Consider the following 24,890-nt stretch of genomic DNA (forward strand, 5'->3'; position numbering starts at 1 on the left):
TTTAAAAACTCAAAAATGGCTCCCTTAGCAAAAACGCACCTTTTAAATGCATATGCATGTTTTAAAAAATGCATGGAAAGTAAAACTCTTTTTGGTGTAGCAACAAGTTTTAAAATTGACTTCCAAGGCAAAACTCACATTTTTGGTGTCATTGCATATTTTAAGTGACATGCATATGCAACTCAAAGCAAAAGCTCACCTTTTTGGTGCATATGCATATAAGACATGTAGCTCATCTTTTTGATGTCATTGCCCATTTTAAGTGAGTTTACATGCAATGACATATAAAAGGTCCACTTCTAAATGATTTTACACTTTAAGTGGAGTTTTACATGCTATGACATGAAAAATGTCCACTTTTAAGTGATTCTTACATGTAATGACATGAAAAATGTCCACTTTCAAATGATTTTACATATTTAAGTGATTTTAATAAGCACATGTCCATTTAATTTTGATAAAATATTACTTAAGTGGAACATAAATTATATTTACATTATCATATTAACAATATAATGTGTAAATATCATTTAATAGGTAATATTTACTAGAGCATTTGATTTAAATGTCAAAAATTAAATTGAACTATATAGTTAATATATTCACTTAAGTGGAAAAAAAAAAAACTCAACTTAAATATATAACATATAGTGCACTATAGTTACTATAAGTGAAAATTTAATTGATAACGTAACTTTAAAACATAACATAAAATGAATTTAAGTTATATTTTTCAAAAAGTGAATGTCAAATTAAGAATATAACATGATATTTTTAATTCGTGTTGTTGTATAAAAAAGGTCCACTTTTTGGGCACTAAAATAATTGTCTTTTGACTAACAACTCCGATAAGTTCCAGGTTAGATCAAATCAAAGGGAAAACTGAAAGCAATAATCTGAGAAAAACCAAAGAACTAAAAACCAAGGAACACATACTCAAAAGCGAAGAAAAGGACGATGAAGGCTTAAAAAATTCTAGAATAGGCTCGAAAAACATAAAAACGAAAAAATATTTGACGAAAGCGTCAGTAAAAGAGTCCATTATATCAATTGGTACTAATTGTTTGATCAATATTAACCAATTAAATAATGAACTAAACTAGGAGAAATGCGAAACTAATTTGAAAAAGTTTCGTACTGTTACCTACATTTTGTGGTGACAAAATGCGAGACAACACTTCCTACGGTCACTAGCTTCTTTCACAATTTTTGGTCACCGATGATCCTGCATGTTTTTTGTCCTTTTTGAGTAGTTGATTAATTGAATTAGCGCCAAAGCATCTAACATAAAAGTTCGCCTTTTAACAAAAAAAATTCATAATGAATGGATGATTTGACTTTGAGATTGCTTGTGATTAAGTGTTTTTGAATTCTCTCTATTTGCCTCCAACCACACTTTAATATGCTGGCCCCCACACCTCGTAGCCATAAACAACCACCGGTGTGACCAGCAAACTGAAGAGTCTTCTTAGTTTTCCAATCCCATCGTTCCGTTGACTTGCATCTATTTTGAAGCAGAAATGAAACTTTCCAACCCCCTTGAATCCTTTTCGCTCTACATGTCTCCCAACTAAGTTCATGATGAAAGTCAATCCCAAGGTTATTTTTTCATGATTTCTAATGGGTTACCTTCAAAAAGGAATGTAGTATTCTCTTCTTTGCTCTTTAAACAGAAAATAATGACTTTGGTTTTGGAGATATTCACTTGCATCCCAACTTCTTCGCAAAATTTTTCTAAGGCCCCTAAATGATCTCTTAATCCTTGAGCCATTTTTGCTATCAAAATAAGGTCATCCACATACAAAAAAAGCTTCACCACATACCCTGCCAACTGAACACCCTCCCCCTCCATGTTGTCTAACCAATTTTCTAGTTTATCGATGTATAGCCTAAACAAGGTAGGGGATAAAGGGCATCCTTGTTTAACACCACTATCGCTCCCAAAACATTTAGACATACCATCACTAGTTTTGATTTTGGCTTTGACTTTGTCATATAATCTATGCGTTGTTGCTCTATATTCATTTGCAATGCCTAATTCTTTCGTTTTGTTCCATAGCTTGTCTCTAGGTACCGTGTCAAAGGCTTTCTTGAAGTCAACAAAACAACAATAAGCTTCTTCCAATTGACTGTCCCACACTTTCTCTATTATGTGTTGAAGGGTGATGCAATGGTCAATGATGGAGTGTTTGGGTTTGAAACCTGTCTGCCCTCTTGCTCTTTTACCTTCACTTTATGCCCATTTGCTGATTCTACATTCAGTCATGCTCCCAAAAGTTTTTCGAGTAATAGTGTGGTAGTTTGATGGGTTGTTGATATCACTGCTCTTAAAAAGTGGGATAGTCACACTAGTAGTCAAATCTAATGGGAAACCTTCACAAGCAATGCAATTGAAAATATCTTTTATATGAGGCGCAATAATTTCTGCACTCCATTTTATGAATTCAACTTGCATCCCATCAATGTCACATGCTTTACCACTTGCTAATTTCTTTATCCCCATTATGATATCATCAACCGTGAAGAGTTCCTTCGCAATATTCACCTTAGGAGGATTGTTCTCCTCTTGTAGGCGCTCGTATAGAAGCTTTGCATACTCGAGCCATTGCGCATCCATAATGTTGTTATTTATTTTCTCTCTCTCGTTGTAATTCTTTCCAAAACTTCTTGGGGTCATACTTTCCCAAGGATATTAATTGCTGCCTTCTTGCAGTGACAAATTTGACTTTTTTGGTGCGAATAAGCTTGATATACCCTTTCTTGGTCTCTTTGTTAGCCTCTTTCCCTTTTATATTTATTTTTGCTACCTTACACTCCTCATCATACTAAGGATTTGTTAGAAATGTATTAGTAGACTCCTTTTTGTTGTTTGACCTTTTACATGCCTCTAAAGTCTTCTGAATAATAGCAATCAGCCGACTGCTATGAATTGGTTCCCCTACTCCATTAACCCTGTCACTATCTAAGAAATTGTTGGATTCCCAAAGTTGTTGTTCAAGCATTGCATTGAAAATGACTTTGTTTTGTTGAGTTAAAAGGATTTTGTCTCTGCTACTAGTTTCTTTTTGTGTGCGAGTATCATGTTTATTGTGTAAGTTGTTTGAGGAGAGGCCCATTTGAAAACGTTAAGGCATGTGGTCGGAGTTCATCTCTATTAGACAAACACCAATGTTAAACTCAAACATTTCATCTATAAGATTTTGTGAGCATATTACATAGTCAACCACACTTTGGCCATTGTACATCTTGTTAGAAAGGACAGGGTTGCTGTTGCACCAAAAGATCAACTTGCTAATGCTTGATACAACCAATAGTCTTATAGAACCATACGAGGTGGTTAAGCCACATCGCAAATCCTGTGAGGGACGTTGACCCATTGCTGACAATCCCCCTCCTAGAATCACTTGTCGCGGCCAGCAAGATTTAAACCTGTGACCAAGCTCTGATACCAATTGTTAGAAAGGACATGGTTGTCGTTACACCAAAAGATTGCCCTGTTAATGCCCGATACAACCAATAGTCTTATAGAACCATAGGAGACGGTTAAGCCACGTCGCGAATCCTGCGAGGGACACTAGCCCACTACCAACACATCTTGCATGTGATACCCCTTGATTTTGGCCATCTTTCCAACCCATTGCAAATAACCAGATTGAACACATTGCACAACCTCAGTATTTCAGACCCAAAGTGTGAAACATCCCCATTGTCATCCTCAGAGGCTCTCTTCCAGAGCCTATCACTACCTTCTTCCAGCCATAAAGGATTATATGTCATCTTCATTGTCAATCCGCTGTAAGGATTGATTACTCGCAGTTCTAGCATTGAAATCCTCCACTAGCATTATATCTCCCATGGTGCTAAACTATAAAGTGTCTTTTTTTAGTGAAGCATAGGGATCTTCACTATCAAGTTTTCTCTTTTTGTAAAACTTAAGAGTTTTGTGGAGCAAAGTAGCATGCAACCAATCTAAAATTAATTTCGTTCCCTCATATTTGCAGTCAAATATATTGTTTATTTGGGTCCTCTTTCTCAAATTTACAGTCACACCACCTCTCATGGATTAGCATTGTAATCCCGCCATGCTCTTTACGTGTGTTGCCTTTATTACAAACTGAAAATTTTTTGTAACCTTCAAAAACTGGTATTTTGCAACACTTGTGATCGTGTGTTTCCCACAAGAGTGATGATATCTCTTTCTTCTGCAATGAGCCCCACCCCTGGACCTCTTCTCGATGGATAAACTCTACAATTCCAACTTGCTATGCTTAGGCAGTCCTGTGGGGTCCTTAATTGTTGTTTCTCCTTCAAGAAATGTTCGCTGATTTGGGCTTTCTCGTTCTTCAAAGAAGCCCATTTCCCTTGACTTCTTGGTGTTTTCATTTTTTCCCCATTCCTTTCTTTGTTGTTCTTGTTGTGAAAAGGTTAAGTCTTCATCCATAAAAAACCTCATGCCTCTAAGCAACCCTCTATTTCTATGAATGATGTTCTTGTCTTCTATACTTTTTAAGGTAACCCGTATGTGCCTATCTCTCCCTCTATCCATCTACTTGCCAATCATGTTTGCCTATTGAATGCCACCTGTCCGCTTCTGCTGATCTCTAAAAAAATATCTCATTAGGGTGTCCGTTTTCTCACTCTCGCCAAAATCTTTCACTCGTTTGACCATGATATTAGCCACTTTGCCCTACTTGCCCTTTTCTTCTTTATTTTCATTTTAACTTGGTGTTCAATAATCTCCTTTTGTTTGATTGTTGATCCATTAACCACTTGAGACCAAGATCTCGCTGCTTCTATTTGTGCTTTCAGTTGAGATTCTATAGCTTCTATGTCCACCATGGCTGCTTATATTTCCTTGATTTGTGTTATATCTACTACATTTGCTAGAACTGACTAGAAGAGAAAAAGGCCACTGTGCATAGGTACAAATTTGGACACAAGACTAGAAGCAGCAAGATTGAGACTCTGTTGACTAAGAGGCATCACTTTCTAAGCATATCCTCATTTGATATCAGAATCTAGAATCTTCACTGAACGCATTCACTCTTCAGTCATAAGTATATTCCTTTGTTGCATTGATTTTCCTAATTGAGCTGTTGCAGATTAGATTTTTAGTCCCAAGTTTGATTAGTTTCTCTAAGTTGATTTGCATTTACAAAATTGGGTAAGGTAAACCCCAAGGGAGGTTTATTTTTCTTTATAAAATGAGAGTTATATTGTTTATTTTGCACTAGAATTCTAAAACTTAACTCACATATTTTCCAGATTTCCTTTTCTATACACTTCCCCACCTTTTTTCACAATTGCTTACCTCAATTATTTTATAGAAAAAAGACAGTTTCACCACTGCTCCAAATAAGTAGAAATTAGAAAAATTCTAAAAAAGACTCTTGAAGAAGCAGCAATGACTGCTAAATTGTAAAGTTTATGATAATTCCTTACCTTTGAATTAGACTTTTAATCCAGTCTTTAAATGTTGAGAATGGTCTTCTAAGAATTCTGAATATTGATGAAGTTAATGCTTATTTTGATGCAGATCTAATAAGGAATATTGAACCTTTAATTGTGAGGGAGTATCTTTGATATAATTCATAGGATATAAATGCTTAGAGGAGCAGACTTTGTTGTAGCTATGTGTCCTTAATCTACATCTATAACCTCCCTATATATCCTTCCTAAAGGGTATGTCCCTTTGAGGGACATAACCCTTCCTAAATTAGCACTAACAAAACTCTTCCTAAGTCGGCAATTTGGGAAGACAAATTTAATAATGCCCAACTAACTATGTGTTAGTTTAATTAAGCATCAAATTGTTGCTTCATGAGAAGTTGCCGACTCCTAGAGGAAGAGTTATATATTATATAATGCTAGTTTAGAGATATATTACCATCAGAAGAGGAAGTATGGTTTGTACTATCAGACCTATAGGTTATTTGGTTAATATTCTTAACACTCCCTCTTAATCTGATAATCCTATAGAGAGATATTATATCTATCAAGACTTAATACTCTATATCTGTTTGTCTCTTCTTAGTATGTGGTATCATAGAACACATGATACAAAATCATATTACTAAACCTGTGATATGACAAATCACTGATACTAGTGATATTATACAAGATATATATGAAGACTAATCTCTTCATTTATCCAAGTTGTGATTTCATAAAAACTGGTGTTTCTATATCACAACAAGATCTTGAGTTTTAAGATCTACTAGAATACATGATAAACCTGGAGAATACTAAGATTCTTCCTTTATCCAATTTGTGACCCATGAACATAGCAATGTCAACATCACAATATGATCTAGAACTCATCTAGATCTTATAGTAAAATCTATTGCTTAGTACATTATCTAAGAGATCGTCATCTCTCATAATGCCTTTTAAATAAGTGTTCATTATTTCAGAGGTTCAAAGATAGTCACCTCTTTAAATAATGAATACACATGGTGGAGCCCATATTAGTCAATAGCCTGACAAAATAAAATTATTTTATTAATAATCAAAAGAGTACAAATGAATTACAACTCAACCATACCAAGTCTCCTCCTGAAATGTTCTATCTTCACTCTAGATGGAGGTTTGGTGAGTATGTCTACTGTCTGATATGTAGTGCAAATGTATTCCAATTTTACAAAATTCCTATTTACCATGTCTCTTACATAATGATAAGGAATTTGAATATGCTTGGACCTGTCATGGAAAACTAGATTCATTGAGAGCTTGATGGAACTCTAATTATCACAATGAATAATCGTAGGATTCATGGCTTGCCCAAATAATCCCACAAGTAACTTCCTCAGTCAGACTGCATCTTGAAAGGCCATCGTTGCTGCAATGCATTTGGCTTTTGTGGAGCTCTGAGCTACTGAAGATTGCTTTTTGCATATCCAAGATATCATAGCTGATCCTAAACTGAAACAACATCCTAAAGTACTTTTTCTATCTTTAACACTTCCACCCCAATCTGAGTCAGTGAATCCATGTAAGTCTAAAGCAACTTTCTTATATTTGAGTCCAAAATTAAGAGTGCCTTGTAGGTATCTCACAATGTATTTAACCGCAACTAGGTGAATCTCCTTCGGTTCACACATAAACTGACTTAAGGCATTAACAACATAGCAAATATCTAGCCTTGTATTTACTAAGTACATAAGGGACCCAATCATCTGTCTATAGAGAGTAGAATCTATGGAAGGTGATTTTGCTGCTACTTCCTTAAGTTTATATAGATTAGTTTCCATTGGAGAAGACATAGGTTTGCAATTCCACATTCCAAATCTCTTCAAAATGTCTGATGTATACTTTTCTTGCTTAAGTATGATATTGTTAGAATTATGTCGTACTTCCAGTCCTAGGAAGTAATGGAGTCCCAAATCTTTCATTTTGAATTCTCTAGTTAGATCTTTCTTGCATTGATCTATGAGATGATCATCACCTGTTATTAGTAAATCATCGACATAAAGTATCAGAATTACCATATCATTTTTATCTCTTTTATAATATAAATTTGATCAACTTCATTCTTGGAGGATCCTAAGCTGGTTAGATACTTATCAATTCTTACATACTAGGCCCTAGGAGCTTGTTTAAGCCCATAGAGGGCTTTCTTGAGCCTGCAAACAAATGCGTTAGGATCACGAGTTTCAAATCCTTTCGGTTGCTCCAGATATACTTCTTTTGAAATCTTTCCATCTAGGAATGTTGTTTTTACATCTACTTGATGCACCTTCCATCCCTTTGATGCGGCAATTGCTAAGACTACTCTTACAGAGGTATATCTAGCAATAGGAGCAAAGGTTTCTTCATAATCAATCCCTCCTTTTTGAGAAAATTCTTTGGCTACAAATCTGGCTTTATACTTCTCAATACTACTATCAGTAGCATGCTTTATTTTAAATACTCATTTGGAAGAAACAACTGATTTTCTTTTAGGTGTTGGAACAATTTCCCAAACATCATTTTTCATAATAGATTGGTATTCTTCTATCATAGCTTCTTTCCAAGCTGTATGTTTAATAGCATCAAAAGGATTGGTTGGCTCTGTTTGGGATAAATCACTCATATTTGTTGTATAACCAAAGAATCTTTTAGGTCTTTTGCTTTCTCTAACTGTTCTGAAAGGTGCAACAAAGTCTTGAGCCGCTTCAACTATTTTAATGGCCCAAAGTGGTTTTTTCTTTGAATTTTCTTCAAGGTTCATTTTTGAATTTCATCTTCAATTTCTTCTAAGTTCTCCCTTTGGGACCCAGATTCACTATTTCTTTCAGAACTAGATAAAGGAGAAGGTTCATCAGAACTTATGACTTTTGAATGCAAAATCTTCAAAGATTACATCTCTACTAAGTTTAATATTTTTCTGTCCAAGTATGAAAATCTTATATGCCTTAAAATGTTTCATTATACCCTACAAAAATACCTTTCCTCCTAGAGAGTTCTAACTTGGTTCTCTTTTCTTTTGGAACATAGATACATACAAGACACCCAAAAATTCTAAGATGACTTATATTGGGTTTTACTTTAGTAAATACTTCTTTAGGGGTTTTATCTTTAAGATAGGAGTGAGGACTTCTATTTTTAATATATACAACAGTACAAGAGGCTTCTACCCAAAGATAATATTCTAGATTTTGATAAAAAATCATAGCTCTAGCAGTGTCTATAATTGTCCTATTCTTTCTTTCTGCTACCTCGTTTTGCTCTGGATTATGAGGAACAATGTACTCCCTCTTAATCCCTAATTCTTTACAAAACCTTTAAAACAAATATGAGGTATATTCTCGTCCGTTATCAATTCTGAGGGTTTTTATTTTATGCCTTGAAAATTTTTCAGTTAATGTTTTGAATTCTTTAAACCTTTGTAGGATTTCTTCTGATTCCTTGCATTTTAAAAAATAAATCCATGTTTTCCTAGAGTAGTCATCTATGAACAAGATATAATACCAAAATCCTCCAAGAGAAGGAACATACATGGGTCCACATAAATCTAAATGAATTAATTCTATTATATTATTTGTTTTCCTAGTACTATCATGAAGGGACTTCTGGTGTTCTTACCCAGAGCACACCCTTTGCAAATACTTGGGTGTTCTTTATTTAGTTTAGGTAATCTAGTAACCATCTTCTCCATAGTTGATAGAGTTTTAAAATTTAGATACCCTAATCTTTTGTGCTATATTTCATTTGTATCTGCAGCTTTGTGAACTAGTGCTTGAATAGAATGTCTAGGTTCTATATTCAACTCATACAAATATCCTTTTCTTTGACCAATTAACTTTTCTTTCTTGATAGAGGAGTTCTTAGCCCAAGTTAATACTTTGCTATCCATGAATGCAACATTGTGCCCATCATCTTCAAGTGCTGTAATTGAGATTAGATTTCTTTTAATCCCTGGTACATAGAGTACACCTTTAAGAAGAAGAGTATTTCTTGATTTTAGTTTCAAAGTACAATTTCCAATTCCTTCAACAAAGTGTGCTGAGTTATCACCAATGGTAACTTCACCGTTAACCTTCTCTGATAAATAATCTAGAGTTTCTTTGTATCTCGTTATATGTCTAGAAGATTCACTATCAATTACCCATGCTTTATTTGAAATTTCATTTGATAGAGAGGAATACAAAACACCATTCTCAGGATCATAAGTATCTTCTTCTCTAATGACATTTGTACAATTTGTTGTTTGTTTGGAATTTTCAGGACACTTAGATCGATAGTGTCCAAATTTTTCACATTTGAAACACTTCATTTTAGATAAATCTTTTTTGGGTTTTCCATTCTTTCGATTTCCCTTTTTCTTCTTGAAATGTTTTTTTTTTTGCCCTTATAAGAGTTTGTATTAAGAATGTGAAGTTCTTCATCTTCTACTTTTGGTTTCCCTCTTTTCTTTAGTTTTCTAGATTCCTCTTGAAGACAATCACTCTTGAGTCTGTTAAAGTCCGAAAGCTTATCTCTGGCACTTATTCCTTGTGCAAATATCTCTCATGAATCTGACAATCCATCTATAGCCATAAGTGTTAATTATGTGTCACTAATGATGGTTCCTATGCTTGATAGTTCACCTTTAATGCCGGCAACTCTTAAGAAGTAAGAATTTATTGATTCTCCTTTCTTTAATTGAATGTGATTCAGTTTCCTTTTTAGTGCAAGAACCCTAGTTGCATTGATTACTTCATAGGCATTTTGTAATGCATTCATTGTATCAAAGGCAATTGATGTTTTGTAAGCATAGGTACAATATCATTTTTTACTCCATCCAAAATGATTTGAATAGCGTTTCTATTTCCTTTGTTCCAGATAGATTTGTGAGGTTCAAATGGGGGTTGTTTGGATGCTCCATCAACGAAGTGTTTTACATCGTTCTCTTCAAGAATCATCATGATTTTGAATTTCTAGGCTTCAAAGTGCTCTTTCCCATCAAACCTATCCTTGGGTTTGATTGTGTATGCCATTGAAGATAGAAGATAGTTGCTAGATATATATAGAGTCTGATAATTGAATTTTGTAGAGCTTAGGTTTGACTACCAAAGCTTTGAGACCATGTAAAGTTTTTGCTAATTCCTCATTTCTAAATTGGACTTTTAATCCAGTCTTTAAATGCTGAGAATGGTCTTCTAAGAATTTTGAATATTGATGAAGCTAATGCTTATTTTGATGCAGATCCAATAATGAATATTCAACCTTTAATTGTGAGAGTATCTCTGATATAATTCACCGGATATAAATGCGTAGAGGAGCAGACTTTGGTGTAGTTGTGTGTCCTTAATCTGCATCTATAACCTCCCTATATATCCTTCCTAAAGGGTATGCCCCTCAAAGGGACATAACTCTTCCTAAATTAGCACTAACTAAACTCTTCCCAAGTCGGCGATCTAGGAAGACAAATTTTTATAATGCCTAACTAACTATGTGTTAGCTTAATTAAGCATCAAACTGTTGCTTCATGAGAAGTCGCTGGCTCCTATAGGAAGAGTTATATATTATATAATGCTAGTTTAGAGATATATTACCATCAGAAGAGGAAGTACGGTCTGTACTATCAGACCTTAGGTTATCTGGTTAATATTCTTAATATAAATAATATTAAACAAGCAACCAAATGTAACTACTCTAATTATTTTCCAAAATTACTACTGACTAGAGATTAAATTGGCCACATAGAACTTAGAAGCCTATAAATAAACTTTAGGCATGTATGAACTGTACAACTATTCGACAACAATAAGACATGTTTTTGTTAAAAGTGATGAAGAACAGGAACAACGTAGCCTTACATCATAGTACGTGATAAATGGGGCCAGACAAATGATCTAATATAGAAGATGCCTCCTTTAATCAAATTTCTGAATCCATGAAAAATGACCAACTAAATAAAATTTCACAGGCCCTTGTAAAAAAATGATCAATGAAAATACATCCGAAATAATAATAAAAATTCTGTTCCACTACACATTACTTCAAAACAAGTAATCTTTTCCACCAAGAAACACATCCAAAATATAAGGAAGCAGGACTTGTATACTCCTTACTCTAAATAACTTAAATTATTCTTCACATATAATATATACATGTGCTTGCATGACGACCTTTAAGAAGTACTAATTTATAAAGCATATTCTCAAAGAATAAACTGGAATAAGCAGTGTGCTTTGAGCTCATGCAACTCTTGACTAAATTGAATCCTATGATAACTTTGACATGGACAATATGGCTTCTCGAAAGAGTTCAAAATTGTAGAATTAAAGGCTCATACTAAAACAAATAAAAAACTCAACAATAGAAGGTCAATTACCATAGCACGGTACATCTAAATGGGAGAATGAAGTTGACACTTCGGGACTCCTACTACATTGAATTTGATTCACAGCACATACACATCCTGCAGTAGGAAAAGGATTTGTTAAAAATATCTAATCCCTCTTACTGTCATCTCCACCATATTGAGTTGAGTTGCCATTCCAAAATGCATTTTTATCACGAAATGAGTCATCTTCATCATGCTTGAGTGTATGTATGTTACTGCCCCAACCTCTTTTGTCTACCTTGCTGCTGCCGCCCACCTTTTGACCTTTCCCAGGAATATTCGATTTTGGTGTGTACATTCTATTTTGTGCAACATCTTTGGATGCATCTTGCAAAGATGGATTTGGCCCTGTAAAATATTATTATACAGTTCAATTCTTGAAGAATCTTTGTTCTAAGTGCAATATTTTGGGGCCAAAGTGGCTAAAAAACTCACCATATTGCCAAACAGAGTCTCTTGATGTGGATTCCTGATTTGAGGATCTGCCACCAAAATAGGAGAAGGGGTTGACGTAGGACAGTATTCTTGCAAAAATTCCAGGGCTAGTTTCACTGTTTTGTGAACCTGTATCTCCCATAGTGTTGGCTTGCGATGATGAATGCCAATCAGATGGACTAACAGCAGACTTATAAGGCACAAGAATAATTGCTGCTCTCGTCCCCAAGTTTAGCTCGAGAAGCATCTTCTCCATATCTACAACAACAAATGCGTTTCAGTTCTCAGAGCAAAGGTTCATAGAAACAAAACAATTAATAAAGCCAAAAGGTTTTAAAACCTAAATCCCCTCACACTTTGCTATTGGCACGGAGCCACAAGTAGAATAACTTGAATTTTGAATTTGTTAAAATAGTCTTGAAAACATCAAGAGGATGCCACCTGCTTTGTCTCCTAACTTTGGAGATCCTTGTGACAAATATGAACAGATATGAAGAATAATAGCAAAAGAAGACAATTAATCATGGTAGCTAAAAGTACTAACTTAAGGCCAAGATATCTAAGAACTGGGAAGGGAAGAGATAAACTAGAAAAGAATCAATATGCTACATCCAGTGGACATTGTCACATTACAATTAAGATGTGAGAATACCTTCTTGGTTATTAGCGGAAATTAGACTTTATTAACCTTTACCACACAATATGTGAAACCCTTCCCATATTACCAGTCTACCTGATCTCTTGTTTGATGTGTCCACAATATAGATATACAAGTATTTGTTGTATTGAGATATTATAGAGATGGCCCCAAAAAACAAAGATCCAGTTTTTGTTTTTTATTCATACCTTCAAAAACATGGCTTTCTTATTTAATAAGCATATCTATATTTTGAAGCTCCAATTATTAATAGAATAGGTAGCAGAAGATGCAAATTCAAGCATTGGTTTGGGATTCAACATGTTTCTTGTAAAAGCAGTTCAGTGCATGTTATAAAAGCTCTGAAGGAGATCCTTGCAAAAGCTTGCTAAAAGAAAGGCATTCAATGACAATCTACAGCAAAAATGACCATTTTATTGAAAATAAATCAATAACAAATATAACCACGTAATGATGTAATAAAATTGAACTGTCAGTCAAATGCTTAGAATTATTGCTCAATTTAATTACTAATATGAATTTTCACTAAAACAGCTCTGATAAATCATTTTCAGCTTGATCTAAGTAAATTTAACTAGTGTTAAGGTTGCAGTAGAGCTAGAAAATGAAATTAGAGAAGATTAGACACAGCATGTCTAGTTGAATCGAAGCAGGTGGCTGAAAGTCAACTGGAGGTTTTGAACTGTATAAAATGTGTTCTAGAAAATCCTGGAAACTTTTGTTTCTGACCAGTCACTCCTGTACCAAAAATGTGCCCGTATCTCTGAGGTATGGCGGTTTCCAATTTGGGGAGCTAGAGTCCTGTGTACAGGCATTACATATATAATCTCAGTCTGCACAGACGAGCTGTTTTCAGGATGGTTTAGGCTATGTGAAGTTCAAAAATTATCAAAATTATGTCTATATTTCTTGATTGCTACTATTGGTGTGAAAAGAGATGGAAAAGTGTGAATAATACATTTTTCATCTCTACAAACAGAAGCACTCCATTTTCATCGACGAGCATGTGATTTGACCCTTGCCTAGGCTTATTACTGCATAGTATAACAGAAAAGCTAGAAGCTATTTCAAAGACCATTATAATGTTTGTAGCAAGTGTGCTTATAAGTTAGCTCTAAAGAAATATTCTTGAAATATATTCCAAGGATAGACATTCTACTATGCCAAATAAAGGGCACAAAAGACACCAGCTCCTTCAGGACAGAACCACAATGCAACAGAGTCAGGACAAGAAAAAACTTCATAAAAGGGGGTTTAAACAAATATTCAACTATTCATTCCAAAGTTCACATTCAGCTGCCAGCCAGCCACTTCTCCCTGCACAGTACTTTTCCACTCTCCTACATACTCTTGAGATCCCTAAATTGATGAGTCTATGGATGTAAACCTTATACCATGAAACAACTCGACTTTTTATTATTTGTGGTGATTCTTCTCTCTGCAAAAATAGGATTGGTAAATCACTTTAAAACCCAAGAAATTCCTTATTTTGTGTAAAGTTTATTACCAGATTTAATTGACTGCAGAATTTTGTTGCAGGTACAAACAATAACACCAATGTACTTGAATCGCTTCCAGAATCTGCAAACGTTAGTGCAGTAATAACAGAAATAAAGTATTATTGAACTCAGAATTATCTTCGATCCTTTTGGAATGCTTGCATTAATAGATTTTGATGCCAAGATTTCATCGGGCAGATTGGATAAATATCAACGAAAGGGGTGTGGGGATGAATGGCCATGTAGACATGGACATTCATTCTCACACCCGTTCATAGTTAACTAATGCTCATGATTAGTTACTGTCATAAACACAGTGATTAAATATATAACCAATCATTACATCTACGGCCCAATATAAAGGATAGATCGATCATGATCTAAACATCAAAGGAACCAAAAATAATCTCGATCATGTCTTAATGATCTTGGAACATATATATATCTCATTAGTTTCAGACTGGAAAATACAACATCATGTACGTATGCACTTACCACAATAATGTCAGACCGAAGCTACATGCATTATGTAGTGCCTCTCATGTTTGCAGTCTGTACCTTGTTTATTTTGATTCGAGAGATACTTGATACTCTTATTATTTGTACTTTGTGATGACCTGAGGGTTGGATCTTATACTTTGATTTCAGTACCATAGATGCATTACTGCTATGTTGTTCAGTTTATCATATTTGCATGTTGATGCCATTTTGAGATGATAGTAGGTCTATGATGATATCTGATTATCTGGTATTTGGACGTATCTCTGATCTTGTTATGTGATGGATTTTATGCTATGGATATTTACTTCATTCTGTCTCATTATGCTTTATGTGAACGCGAGTGATGTAAATGGATTATTTCGGTATAATTGAATAAATGGTTAAATTAGTTATTTAATGCATTTATTGCTTCGGCTATGCTACTATATGCAATTGCACTTGATCGTGTGTTTTAGTGTGCAAAATTTATATCCCTGGCGGTGGCACATGGAGTTAGTGATTCAGCTATTCATATTTTACCAATGTCGTCCCTATATGGTCGACATATCCTTATTTAATTGTTTAATTAAACCTTTCGGTGATTATTAAATCCAAACTCATTTGCATTGTGATTAGACCAGTTAGCGTGTTTGTGCATTTAGAGGTTCACATTGTCGCGAAAGTTGTTAATTTTTGTGATTTTGGGTTTTCGGGCTTTAAATTTTATTGAATTTAATTTCTGGCAGCTTTGCCTTAGGTGAATTCCTATTACGAGGGATAACCTATTTTCATTTGGGTTGATGTGAAGTTTCGCTAGTCTAACTGGCTATTTGCCCTAATCGATTATTCACTCGAAAAGTGAATAAATATTGAAAAAGAGATTTATTTTCTCACTTCTCACTTTTGCAAAATACGAATTTGAGAGCTTTTTTGAGAATCCTATTTTGGAGGATCGCGTTTTTCTTTGTTGTGGGAGCTGTGAGCATGGGATCTTTGTGAGGTCAGTCTTGTTGGATCCGGCTTGGGTAGACCTTGCTTTACCGTGATTTTCGACAATGTCAGCAGTTGATTTATTTTACTGTGTCGTTTTCAGTTTCAGCTCCTTTTTGCTGTCAAGTAGGCTTTCCCGTTTTCTTGTCTTTGCTTTTATTTCTGGTAGCAGTTTGTTAGGAGGCTGAGAACTAGTGTTCCCCTTTGTTTCTATTTGTTGGTTTTGCCCGGTTGGTTAGATATGAACATTTTCCTTGTTTTTGGGATAGGGGTATGGGGTTTCGCGTCGTTATGCTGGCTGTTTTTGCATACGGAGTCTGAACCCAAATTTTATTGGATTTTTGGATTTTTTGTGCCCAAAGACAAAATGGGTTTTTGGGGGGTTTTTACCTCGTTTTGCGTACCGCCTTGGTTTCTCGGGTTTTCTTGGCATGAGTTTGGTCGTAGACCTGGATCATCCGTTTGGATGTCAGTCGGACCTTTGTTGCACTTTTATGTTGCATTGGGATGCATGCCACATCTGTCCTCCTGAGTCTATTTTCGATTGAGTGATTTTCTGCATTGTGTTCTCATTTGGTCCTTGTGTTATGATCTTCGTGATGGTGGTGCGCCACACACGAGTACATGCACATACATTTGTCGGAAGACTTGCGAGGCTTGATCTCCCGTGGTACTTCCGGGAGCTATGATCATTTGGGTTGGGTCGGGAATATGCATGCCTACAGGCACTCATCGTTGAATGAGCATGGGTAAGGTAGGGTAGCATATGGAGGGGGCTTCTATCTTGTAGCCTGGTGATCATTGTGCCCAGAGGGTTGGCAAAGGAAGTTTTAATTAAGCGCTAACTAAATAACACACTGGGTGGTAATAAAACTTATGATAATAATTTGTGCTAGAGCCTTTTCGTTGAGGGAGTTGAATTTGCACAATCCAAGCTTGGGCTTTTGGATGCCAAGCAACTCTCCATGATGTCAGCCCCTACTTCGTAGCCCATTGAGTGTCTGACCAGGACCTATAGATTATGCGTTGTCTATGTTCTTAGTTTCAGTCATCATATTGTCTGGCGTGAGTGTTAGCCATGGACGTTTTCTTTAAGTGTGTGTGGTTGGATCATTATCTCCATCAACACGGCAGGAGTGGACCTATGGGTTCCACGTAGTTGAGAGGCGTAGCTACCTTCACCATTGCTGGGGACCGTTGTACAGAGACAGTCTATTGTTCTAGTACGACCGTTGCTGGATGTTTTCACTTGGTACTTTGGGTTCCGAAGTATGTTATCTTGTGATTTATGCTTTCATTGGAATGTTTGTATATCATGTTTAGATGATGTTAGTGTTGACGCGTTTCCTTATTATGATGTTTAGCATATGTTAGATGATGAGTTTGATGTGTAGGATTATCTTATGCTTTACTTCTAGCATGTTAGATTTCCTTGTTCTTATGCTGTAGCATGTTTTAGTAGTGACGTCCTCATAAGATAGCATCGATGATTTGGTCGGTGGTTTGGGATGTTACGCACGAGGGATGGCTGGGGCCCACGATGGTCTTATGATGCTATTATGGTTGGAAGGAACCGCGTACTTAGTTTGGTTGTTCTGTTCATTGCGATGTTGTTTCAGTTTATTGCAATGTTGTTTTAGTAGATTGCGATGTTACCTTCTGTACTTTCCCTTCACTGTTATGTTAGATGATTAGATGTAGTTTTCATCTTGTAGCAATTATGTTCGAGTGTCTATGCCTCGACTGTGGATCCGGTACTCCCCAGTGTGGAGGTTTTAAGTTCTTTATTTTATCCCTTGATTCATCCTTAGGGTTTTTCTTCTTGTTTCGGAGCGACCATGCATCAGCACTAGGCGATATTTTAAAGTATCGCACGCCCAAAAGAGTTTTATCGTGCGACCCTTGATTGTATCGCATGCCTCTTAGAATAATGTTGTGCGATACTGGACAGTATCACACGCCCATTAAAGAAAGGTCGTATGATACTTGGAAAGTATCACACACCTTCCTAAGAAGTGTTGCCGAGACCTTAAAAGTATAGCACGCCTTCATTAGAAAGGTTGTACGATACTAGAAAGTATCGCTTGGGTTTTGGAAAAACCTGCTTGAGCAGACAGCAAGCACTTTTCGGATTGTCCGAAAGTTTTTCGGAGGTGTTCCGAATATCCTTTACGGTGTTCTTGAATAACTTGGAGTTGCATTTCAAACTCGGTATGTTTTCGAATTTGTATTTGTTTGCATCCTTCCGTGGTCTGTTGTTTTGGTTAGTAGTGGCGTTTGGAGATCTGTTGGCGTTTGGATGGTTGTTTAGTCTTCCATTGCAATCTTCGTGATCCTCGTAAGTTGTATGCCGTGTGCATCCTTGTAAATTTTTTTTAATCTTGGCTTTTACATTTATCCTTGTTTCCAAGGATCTCCGAGCGGGGCATTACACAGAACACTCCCTCGTAGCTAGGGAAGACAAAGTGCATATATATAAGTTCTTTTTTATATGAGAAAGTAGTATCCTCAAGATATATATAAGAAAATCAAGTCTCATGATATTCTTTCTAGTTATGGTGTGTATACAGATATCAAGTCGCATGATATCCACCATAAAAGATCATGGTACATCCATAGATATTAAGTCACATAATATCCACCATGAATTTGAACATATTGATCTTCAACAGATATCACGTCACACGATATTCATCATGATAGTAATCTAATAATATAAAGTCGTCGCCTTATATTATTAGAATCAATATTTCATTATAAAAGATTGTCATCTTAATAATGAACATAGGATAGGCCCATGTGTCATAGTCACACATATGACGAGAGTTTACACTTTAAACGTCTTTATTTAAATAATACAAATTTACGAAGTTGAGACTCAATCTCATAAACTTACATTTCAATCAAGCCAAGTTTCTTTCTGAAATGATCAACCTTCACTTTAGGAAGAGCCTTGGTGAGAATGTTAGCTGTTTGATCAACTGTATTGATATATTCTAATGAAATAGCTCTTCTTTCCACCATGTCTCTTACGTAGTGGTAAGGAATTTCTATATGCTTAGGTCTATCATGAAATGCCAAATTCACAGATAACTTGATGCAACTTTGGTTATCACAGAGAATAGTGGTAGGTTTCATAGGTTCACCAACCAAGTTAGAAAGCAACTTCCGAAGCCACACTGCTTCTCTAGCTCCCATAGCTATTGCAATATACTCTGCCTCAATAGAACTTTGAACAACATAAGCTTGCTTTCTACAGATCCAAGAAATTATGGTTGATCCTAAACTGAAACAACATCTTGATGTGCTTTTCTGGTCTTTTACACTTCCGACCCAATTGGAATCAATATATCCATGTAACTCCAAGTTGGTATTCTCATATTTAAGTTCATACCCAATAGTACCTTGGAGATACCTCAATATATGCTTCAAAGCAACAAGATGAATCTCACAATTTTCACACATGAACTAACTTAATGCATTCATTGCATATGGTTGAGTATTTACAAGATACATCATGGACCCAATTATTTGTCTGTATAAGGTGGGATCAACTAGTCTGGATTCAACACTTGCTTCCTTTAGCTTGTGAAGTTTGGTTTCCATAGGTGTAGACATAGGTCAATAGTCCCACATTCCAAATCTTTTCATAATATCAATAGTATACTTCTTTTGATGTACAAAGATATCACCAGACTTTTGACGTACTTCCAAACCAAGAAAGTAATGAAGAATTCCTAAATCCTTCATTTCGAATTCTGAAGCCAAATCTTTCTTACATTGATTAATGAGATATTCTTCCCCTATAATCAAAAGATCATCAACATAAAGAATTAGAATTGGCATATCACCTTTAGTTACCTTGAAGTAGAGATTTGGATCAGCCACACTCTTGGTGAATCCAAGACTTAAAAGGTATTTGTCAGTCCTTTCATACTAGGCCCGAGAACCTGTTTGAGACCATATAGAGCTCTCTTCAATTTACAAACATGAGAGGTAGCATCATGAGTTACAAACCCTTCTTGTTGTTCCAAGTATACTTCTTCCTCTATTTTCCATTAAGAAAAGCAATTTTTACATCTATTTGATAGATTTTACAACCTTTGGCTGCTGCGATGGCTATTACAGCTCTAAAAGAAGTGTACTTGGCAACTAGTGCAAAGGTTTCTTCAAAGTCAATTCCTTCCGTTTAAGAAAAACCTCTAGCCATAAAATGAGCTTTATGTTTTTCAATGCTGCCATCTATAGCATACTTAACCTTGAAGAGCCATTTTCAAGACACAACAGATTTTTCCTTAGGTCTCAGAACTATGTCCCAAACATCATTTTTTAGTATAGATTGATATACTTCCACCATGGCATCTCTCCAAGCTTGATGTTTAAGTGTTTTAGAAGTACTAGAAGGTTTAGGATTCGAACTCTCACACATGAAAGCATTATATGTCAATTTTCTAGGTCTCTTTCTTTTTCGGAAGGTTCCTGAGGCTGTTGTGAATCCATCTCCTTCCTGTATTGTTTTTCCTTGCCCAAAGTGGCCTTTTAGTGTGATCAAGACTCTCTTCTTGAGTCTTTGGAAGGATTTCAGTTTCAGTTGAAGTCTCTTCAAGGAACTCCCTTTGAATCTCAGAGGCAGGAGCCTCTTCTGGAGATACATCAAATGCATCTAGTTCATCAGAAGTTTTGGCTCTTCTGAAAGCAATGTCCTGCTCAAAGATGGCATCTCAGCTTAGTTCTATTTGTTTCTGTCCAAGTATGTAGACTTTGTATCCTTTTACTGTTTCACTAAAACCAAAGAGAATACCCTTTCTTTTAGAAGGTTCTAACTTGGTCCTCTTCTCCTTAGGTACAAGAACATACACAGGACATCCAAATATCCTTAAATGACTGATGTTAGGTTTCTTTCCATAAAATGCTTCTTCAGGAGTCTTATTGTCCAAATGTGACTGAGGATAGCTATTTCGAATACAAACTACTATGTTGGATGCTTCAGCCCAGAAGGACATACTCAAATTTTGATAAAAAATCATAGTCCAAGCAGCTTCTACAATAGTTCTGTTCTTCCTTTTAGCAACCCCATTTTGTTGAGGACTATAAGGAACTATGAACTCCCTCTTAATCCTAGTGAGTTTGCAAAACTCTTTAAATATTTCAGAAGTATATCCCATTATCTATTCTCAGAACTTTAATGTTCTTAGTAGAGTTCTCTGTGATAGTTTTGAATTCTTTAAACTTAGAGAGAATCTCTTCAGATTATTTGCATTTAAGGAAGTATATCCATGTCTTCCTTGAAAAATCATCAACAAATATCACATAGTACAAGAATCCTCCTATAGAAGGTATAGACATGGGCCCACATAGATCAGAATGTACTAGTTCCAACACTTTTTTAGTTTTGCTCAAACTATGAGGAAATGGCCTTTTTTTTAGTGTTTTTCCCTAAAGCACAAGCTTTACATGATTCATTGTGAATATGGTTTAACTTGGGCATTCCGGTTGCTAACTTCTCCATTGATGTTAGGGCACGAAAGTTGATATGACCTAGTCTTCTATGTCATATTTCATTTGAATTTGAGGTCTCATGCACAAGTGCAAGGTTTGTCTTAGAACATAGCTCATATAAAAGTCCTTGTCTTACTCCTATTGTTAAAGCACTTTTAATGGTTGAATTTTTAGGCCATGCTAGTACTTTCCCTCCCATTAATGCAATTCTAAAACCATCATCTTCAAGTGCAGATATAGATATTAAATTCCTCTTAATACCTAGTACATAAAAAACTCCAGAAAGTTGAATAGAATTTCCAGATTTCAATTTTATGGTGCAAGTCCCACTTCCTTTTACGAAGTGTGCAAAATCATCACCAATTGTACCTTCTTCATCTGTTTCTATTTGCATGCTTTCTAGGTTATCCTGATATCCAATGATGTGCCTTGAAGATCCATTGTCAACTAGCCATGTATTAGTTTTGGTTGATATCTAGCTGGATAATGCTGAATATAAGGCATATTTCTCATAGTCATTACCTTCATTTGACTTTTCAGATTTTGCAAAAGATGCTTGAGGTTTAGATCTATCAGGACAACTTATCGCATAATGTCCATATAGATCACATTTGAAGCATTGAATTTTGGACAAGTCTTTCTTTTGTTTGGATTGTCCTTTTCCATGAGAATTTCTTTTCCTTTTGTTGTTTTTCTTCTTTCCCTTCTTATGAGCATTTGTATTAAGAACTTGAACATCTTCATCTAGGGTTTTGTGTTTTCCTTGAATCATTAATCTCGATTCTTCTTGAAGACAATTTGATCTTAAATGATCTAGTTTAGGGATTTTAGACCTAGCACTTATACCTTGTACAAAGGATTCCTAGGAGTTTGGAAGTCCTCCTAATGCTAATAAGGATAATTCTTGATTTTCAATCTCATAACTAATTGCAAATAATTGATCTCTTAAATCTATGATTCTCATAAAGAAAGCATTTATAGTTTCTCCTTTATTCATGCTTACATTATTCGTCTGCCTTTTAAGAGCAAGTTTTATGCTTGTATTATTGATTATAAATGCATTTTCAAGAGCTTGAAACATACGATATGCTGTGGTATGTTTTGCCACAATAGGTACTATGTGGTCTCGAACGACATCCACAATTACCTTCATAGCCTTTTCGTTTTTCTCGATCCATTTTGATTTCTCAAGATCATCTTTAGGTTCCTCTTTGTCCTCTCTTACAAATGATTCCAATTTATTTTCTTTTAACAACATCATTAAACGAAGTTTCCAGGATTCAAAATTATCAGCACTTCCAAGGTGATGTTCGAATCTCATTGTGTTTGTCATCTTTGTAAAGAGAGGGAGGACTGTTATTTTAAAGTAAAATCTGGTCCTTATAAACTTAGTGTGATCTTTCCTTAGCCAAGCTTTTGATACCATGTAAAGTTTATTACTAGATTTAATTGATTGCAGAATTTTGTTGTAGGTACAAATAATAACACCAATGTACTTGAATCACTTCCAGAATCTGCAAACGTTAGTGTAGTAATAACACAAATAAAGTATTATCGAACTTAGAATTATCTTTGATCCTTTTGGAGTGCTTGCATTAATAGATTTCGATGCCAAGATTACATCGGGCAGATTGGTTAAATATCAACAGAAGGGGTGTGGGGATGAATGGCCATGTCTCCAATTGGAGACATGGACATTCATTCTCACACCCGTTCGTAGTTAACTAATGCTCATGATTAGTTACTGTCATAAACACAGTGATTAAATGTATAACCAATCATTACATTGGCAGCCCAATAAAAAGGAGAAATCAATCATGATCTAAACATCAAATGAACCAAAAATAATCTCGATCATGCCTTAATGATCTCGGAACATATATATATATATATATCTCATCGGTTTCAGACTGGAAGATACAACAGCATGTACGTATGTACTTACCACAGTAATGTTAGACCAAAGCTACATGCATTAACATTTTGGATCCCCATAAGGTCTTCCATCACTTTACCCACAACCCCATAGAAGGCTCTAAGTAGTATTAGCTCACATCACCACCATCTTCAAGTCCAAAGAAACACCTCCATTTGCAACTTGTAAAGCATTCCATAGAGGTACTGTTGATGCGTGTTTAATGACCCACTCTCCTACATGCTCTTGAGGCCCCTACATTGATGAGTTCATGGATTTAAACTTTATACCATGAAACAACTCCACTTTTTACTATTCATGGGGATTCTTATCTCCACAGAAAATAGGATAGCTAAATCATTTGAAACCTCAAGATGTTCCTTATTACAGATCATCATGAGGGCCTTCCATCACTTTATCCACAACCTCAAAAATAGCTCCAAGTGGTATTAGCTCACAACACCATCTTTGAGTCCGATAAAAGGAAGTGCATTTCTTTTAAAATTCTCCTTTGATTCCATATGTAGTCTTGAGAGAGAACTTGTAAAAAATATCCTGAAACAGCCCCACCCAAAACCATATCACTATCACCATATGTAGACCTAAAAACATATTGCTGGTGTCGTGGACAATAAAAGGACAATTTCTTTTCCTTTCCGACTGTGACAAGCAACCTTCTTCAAAGCATTGATCATTGTAAGAGAATACTCCTCCTACTTCAAAGTATTCCACCATGATAGAAGAGATCAAAACCATCCCAACAAGCACATCTTCCTATTCAGCCTCATTATGAATCTTATAAACCAAAATAATCAACCACTATGGAGAAAACTGCCATCCTCCATACAAAGAATAATACCAGCCCTTGCAACTCCAAGAATGCCATGCAAAGCACATAAAAATTTAGCTTGATAAAGCCAGGGAGATGAATTCCATACTTCATTGTCATTCCATACTTGATTGTTCTTCTTTTTCTTCCTCAACTTTAAAGTATTTCCACCATTGTCAAAGGGCCCTTGGTTTGTTGGTAGATTTGAATGGTTCCAAATGAGCCCACCAAGGATCAGATTTCGCTTAGTGCAAGGCAAACAGACACCAAAAATGGATGAGGCCAAGATAGCACCCCAAATGAATTTGGCAGAAGGATACCCTCAACCATTGGCTCTTAGCCAAATAAGCATCACCTTAGACTCGTGTTCTCAATACCAATGGGTTGCAAAAAACAATTTGAGTTTAATATAAAACGCTCTGAAAAAAATTAAATTATTTCTCTTCACCTTTTACAAAGTGTAAAACTAGCACTTATTATTATGTACACATATTGAAGGTAAAATATTCATTAATGCCATCATAAAAATTCAATTGGATCATTGAGGAAAGCTTGAAATGTGTTTGTGTGTGTTTCTTGACACTTCTTGACACATCCCGAATCCTAGAACATCCCAAGGACAGGGCGATGCATTGGGAAAGTCCCCAGGCTGTCCCCAAAGTTTAAGAAAATGCTAAAAACATCTCAGAAACACTCAAATTACTTTAAAAAACCTGCAAAGGACATCCCTTTTTTCTAAAAATTTGATCTTGCATATTTCTTTCGTTTTATTTCTG

At 35.5% G+C, this 24,890-nt stretch overlaps 1 protein-coding gene across 2 annotated transcripts in view; it reads right to left on the reverse strand.

The window, feature by feature from the left end:
- Nucleotides 1–11,503: 11,503 nt before the first annotated feature.
- The window catches only part of LOC149562544 (Ubiquitin-like superfamily protein), a 133,203-nt gene continuing 119,816 nt past the window's right edge, over nucleotides 11,504–24,890 (reverse strand). For both annotated transcript variants that reach the window (XM_089826035.1, XM_089826034.1), the window contains exons 9-10: nucleotides 12,245–12,502; nucleotides 11,504–12,157 (exon numbers count right to left, since the gene is read on the reverse strand). In XM_089826035.1, the coding sequence (XP_089682161.1) occupies nucleotides 11,916–12,157; nucleotides 12,245–12,502 (500 nt within the window). In that variant the 3' untranslated portion in view covers nucleotides 11,504–11,915. The remainder of the gene's footprint in view (nucleotides 12,158–12,244; nucleotides 12,503–24,890) is intronic.

The sequence above is a fragment of the Cupressus sempervirens genome, chromosome 4 (genome assembly GCF_028749045.1).
Source record: "Cupressus sempervirens isolate cs-2001-9-10 chromosome 4, ASM2874904v1, whole genome shotgun sequence".
NCBI lineage: Eukaryota > Viridiplantae > Streptophyta > Pinopsida > Cupressales > Cupressaceae > Cupressus > Cupressus sempervirens.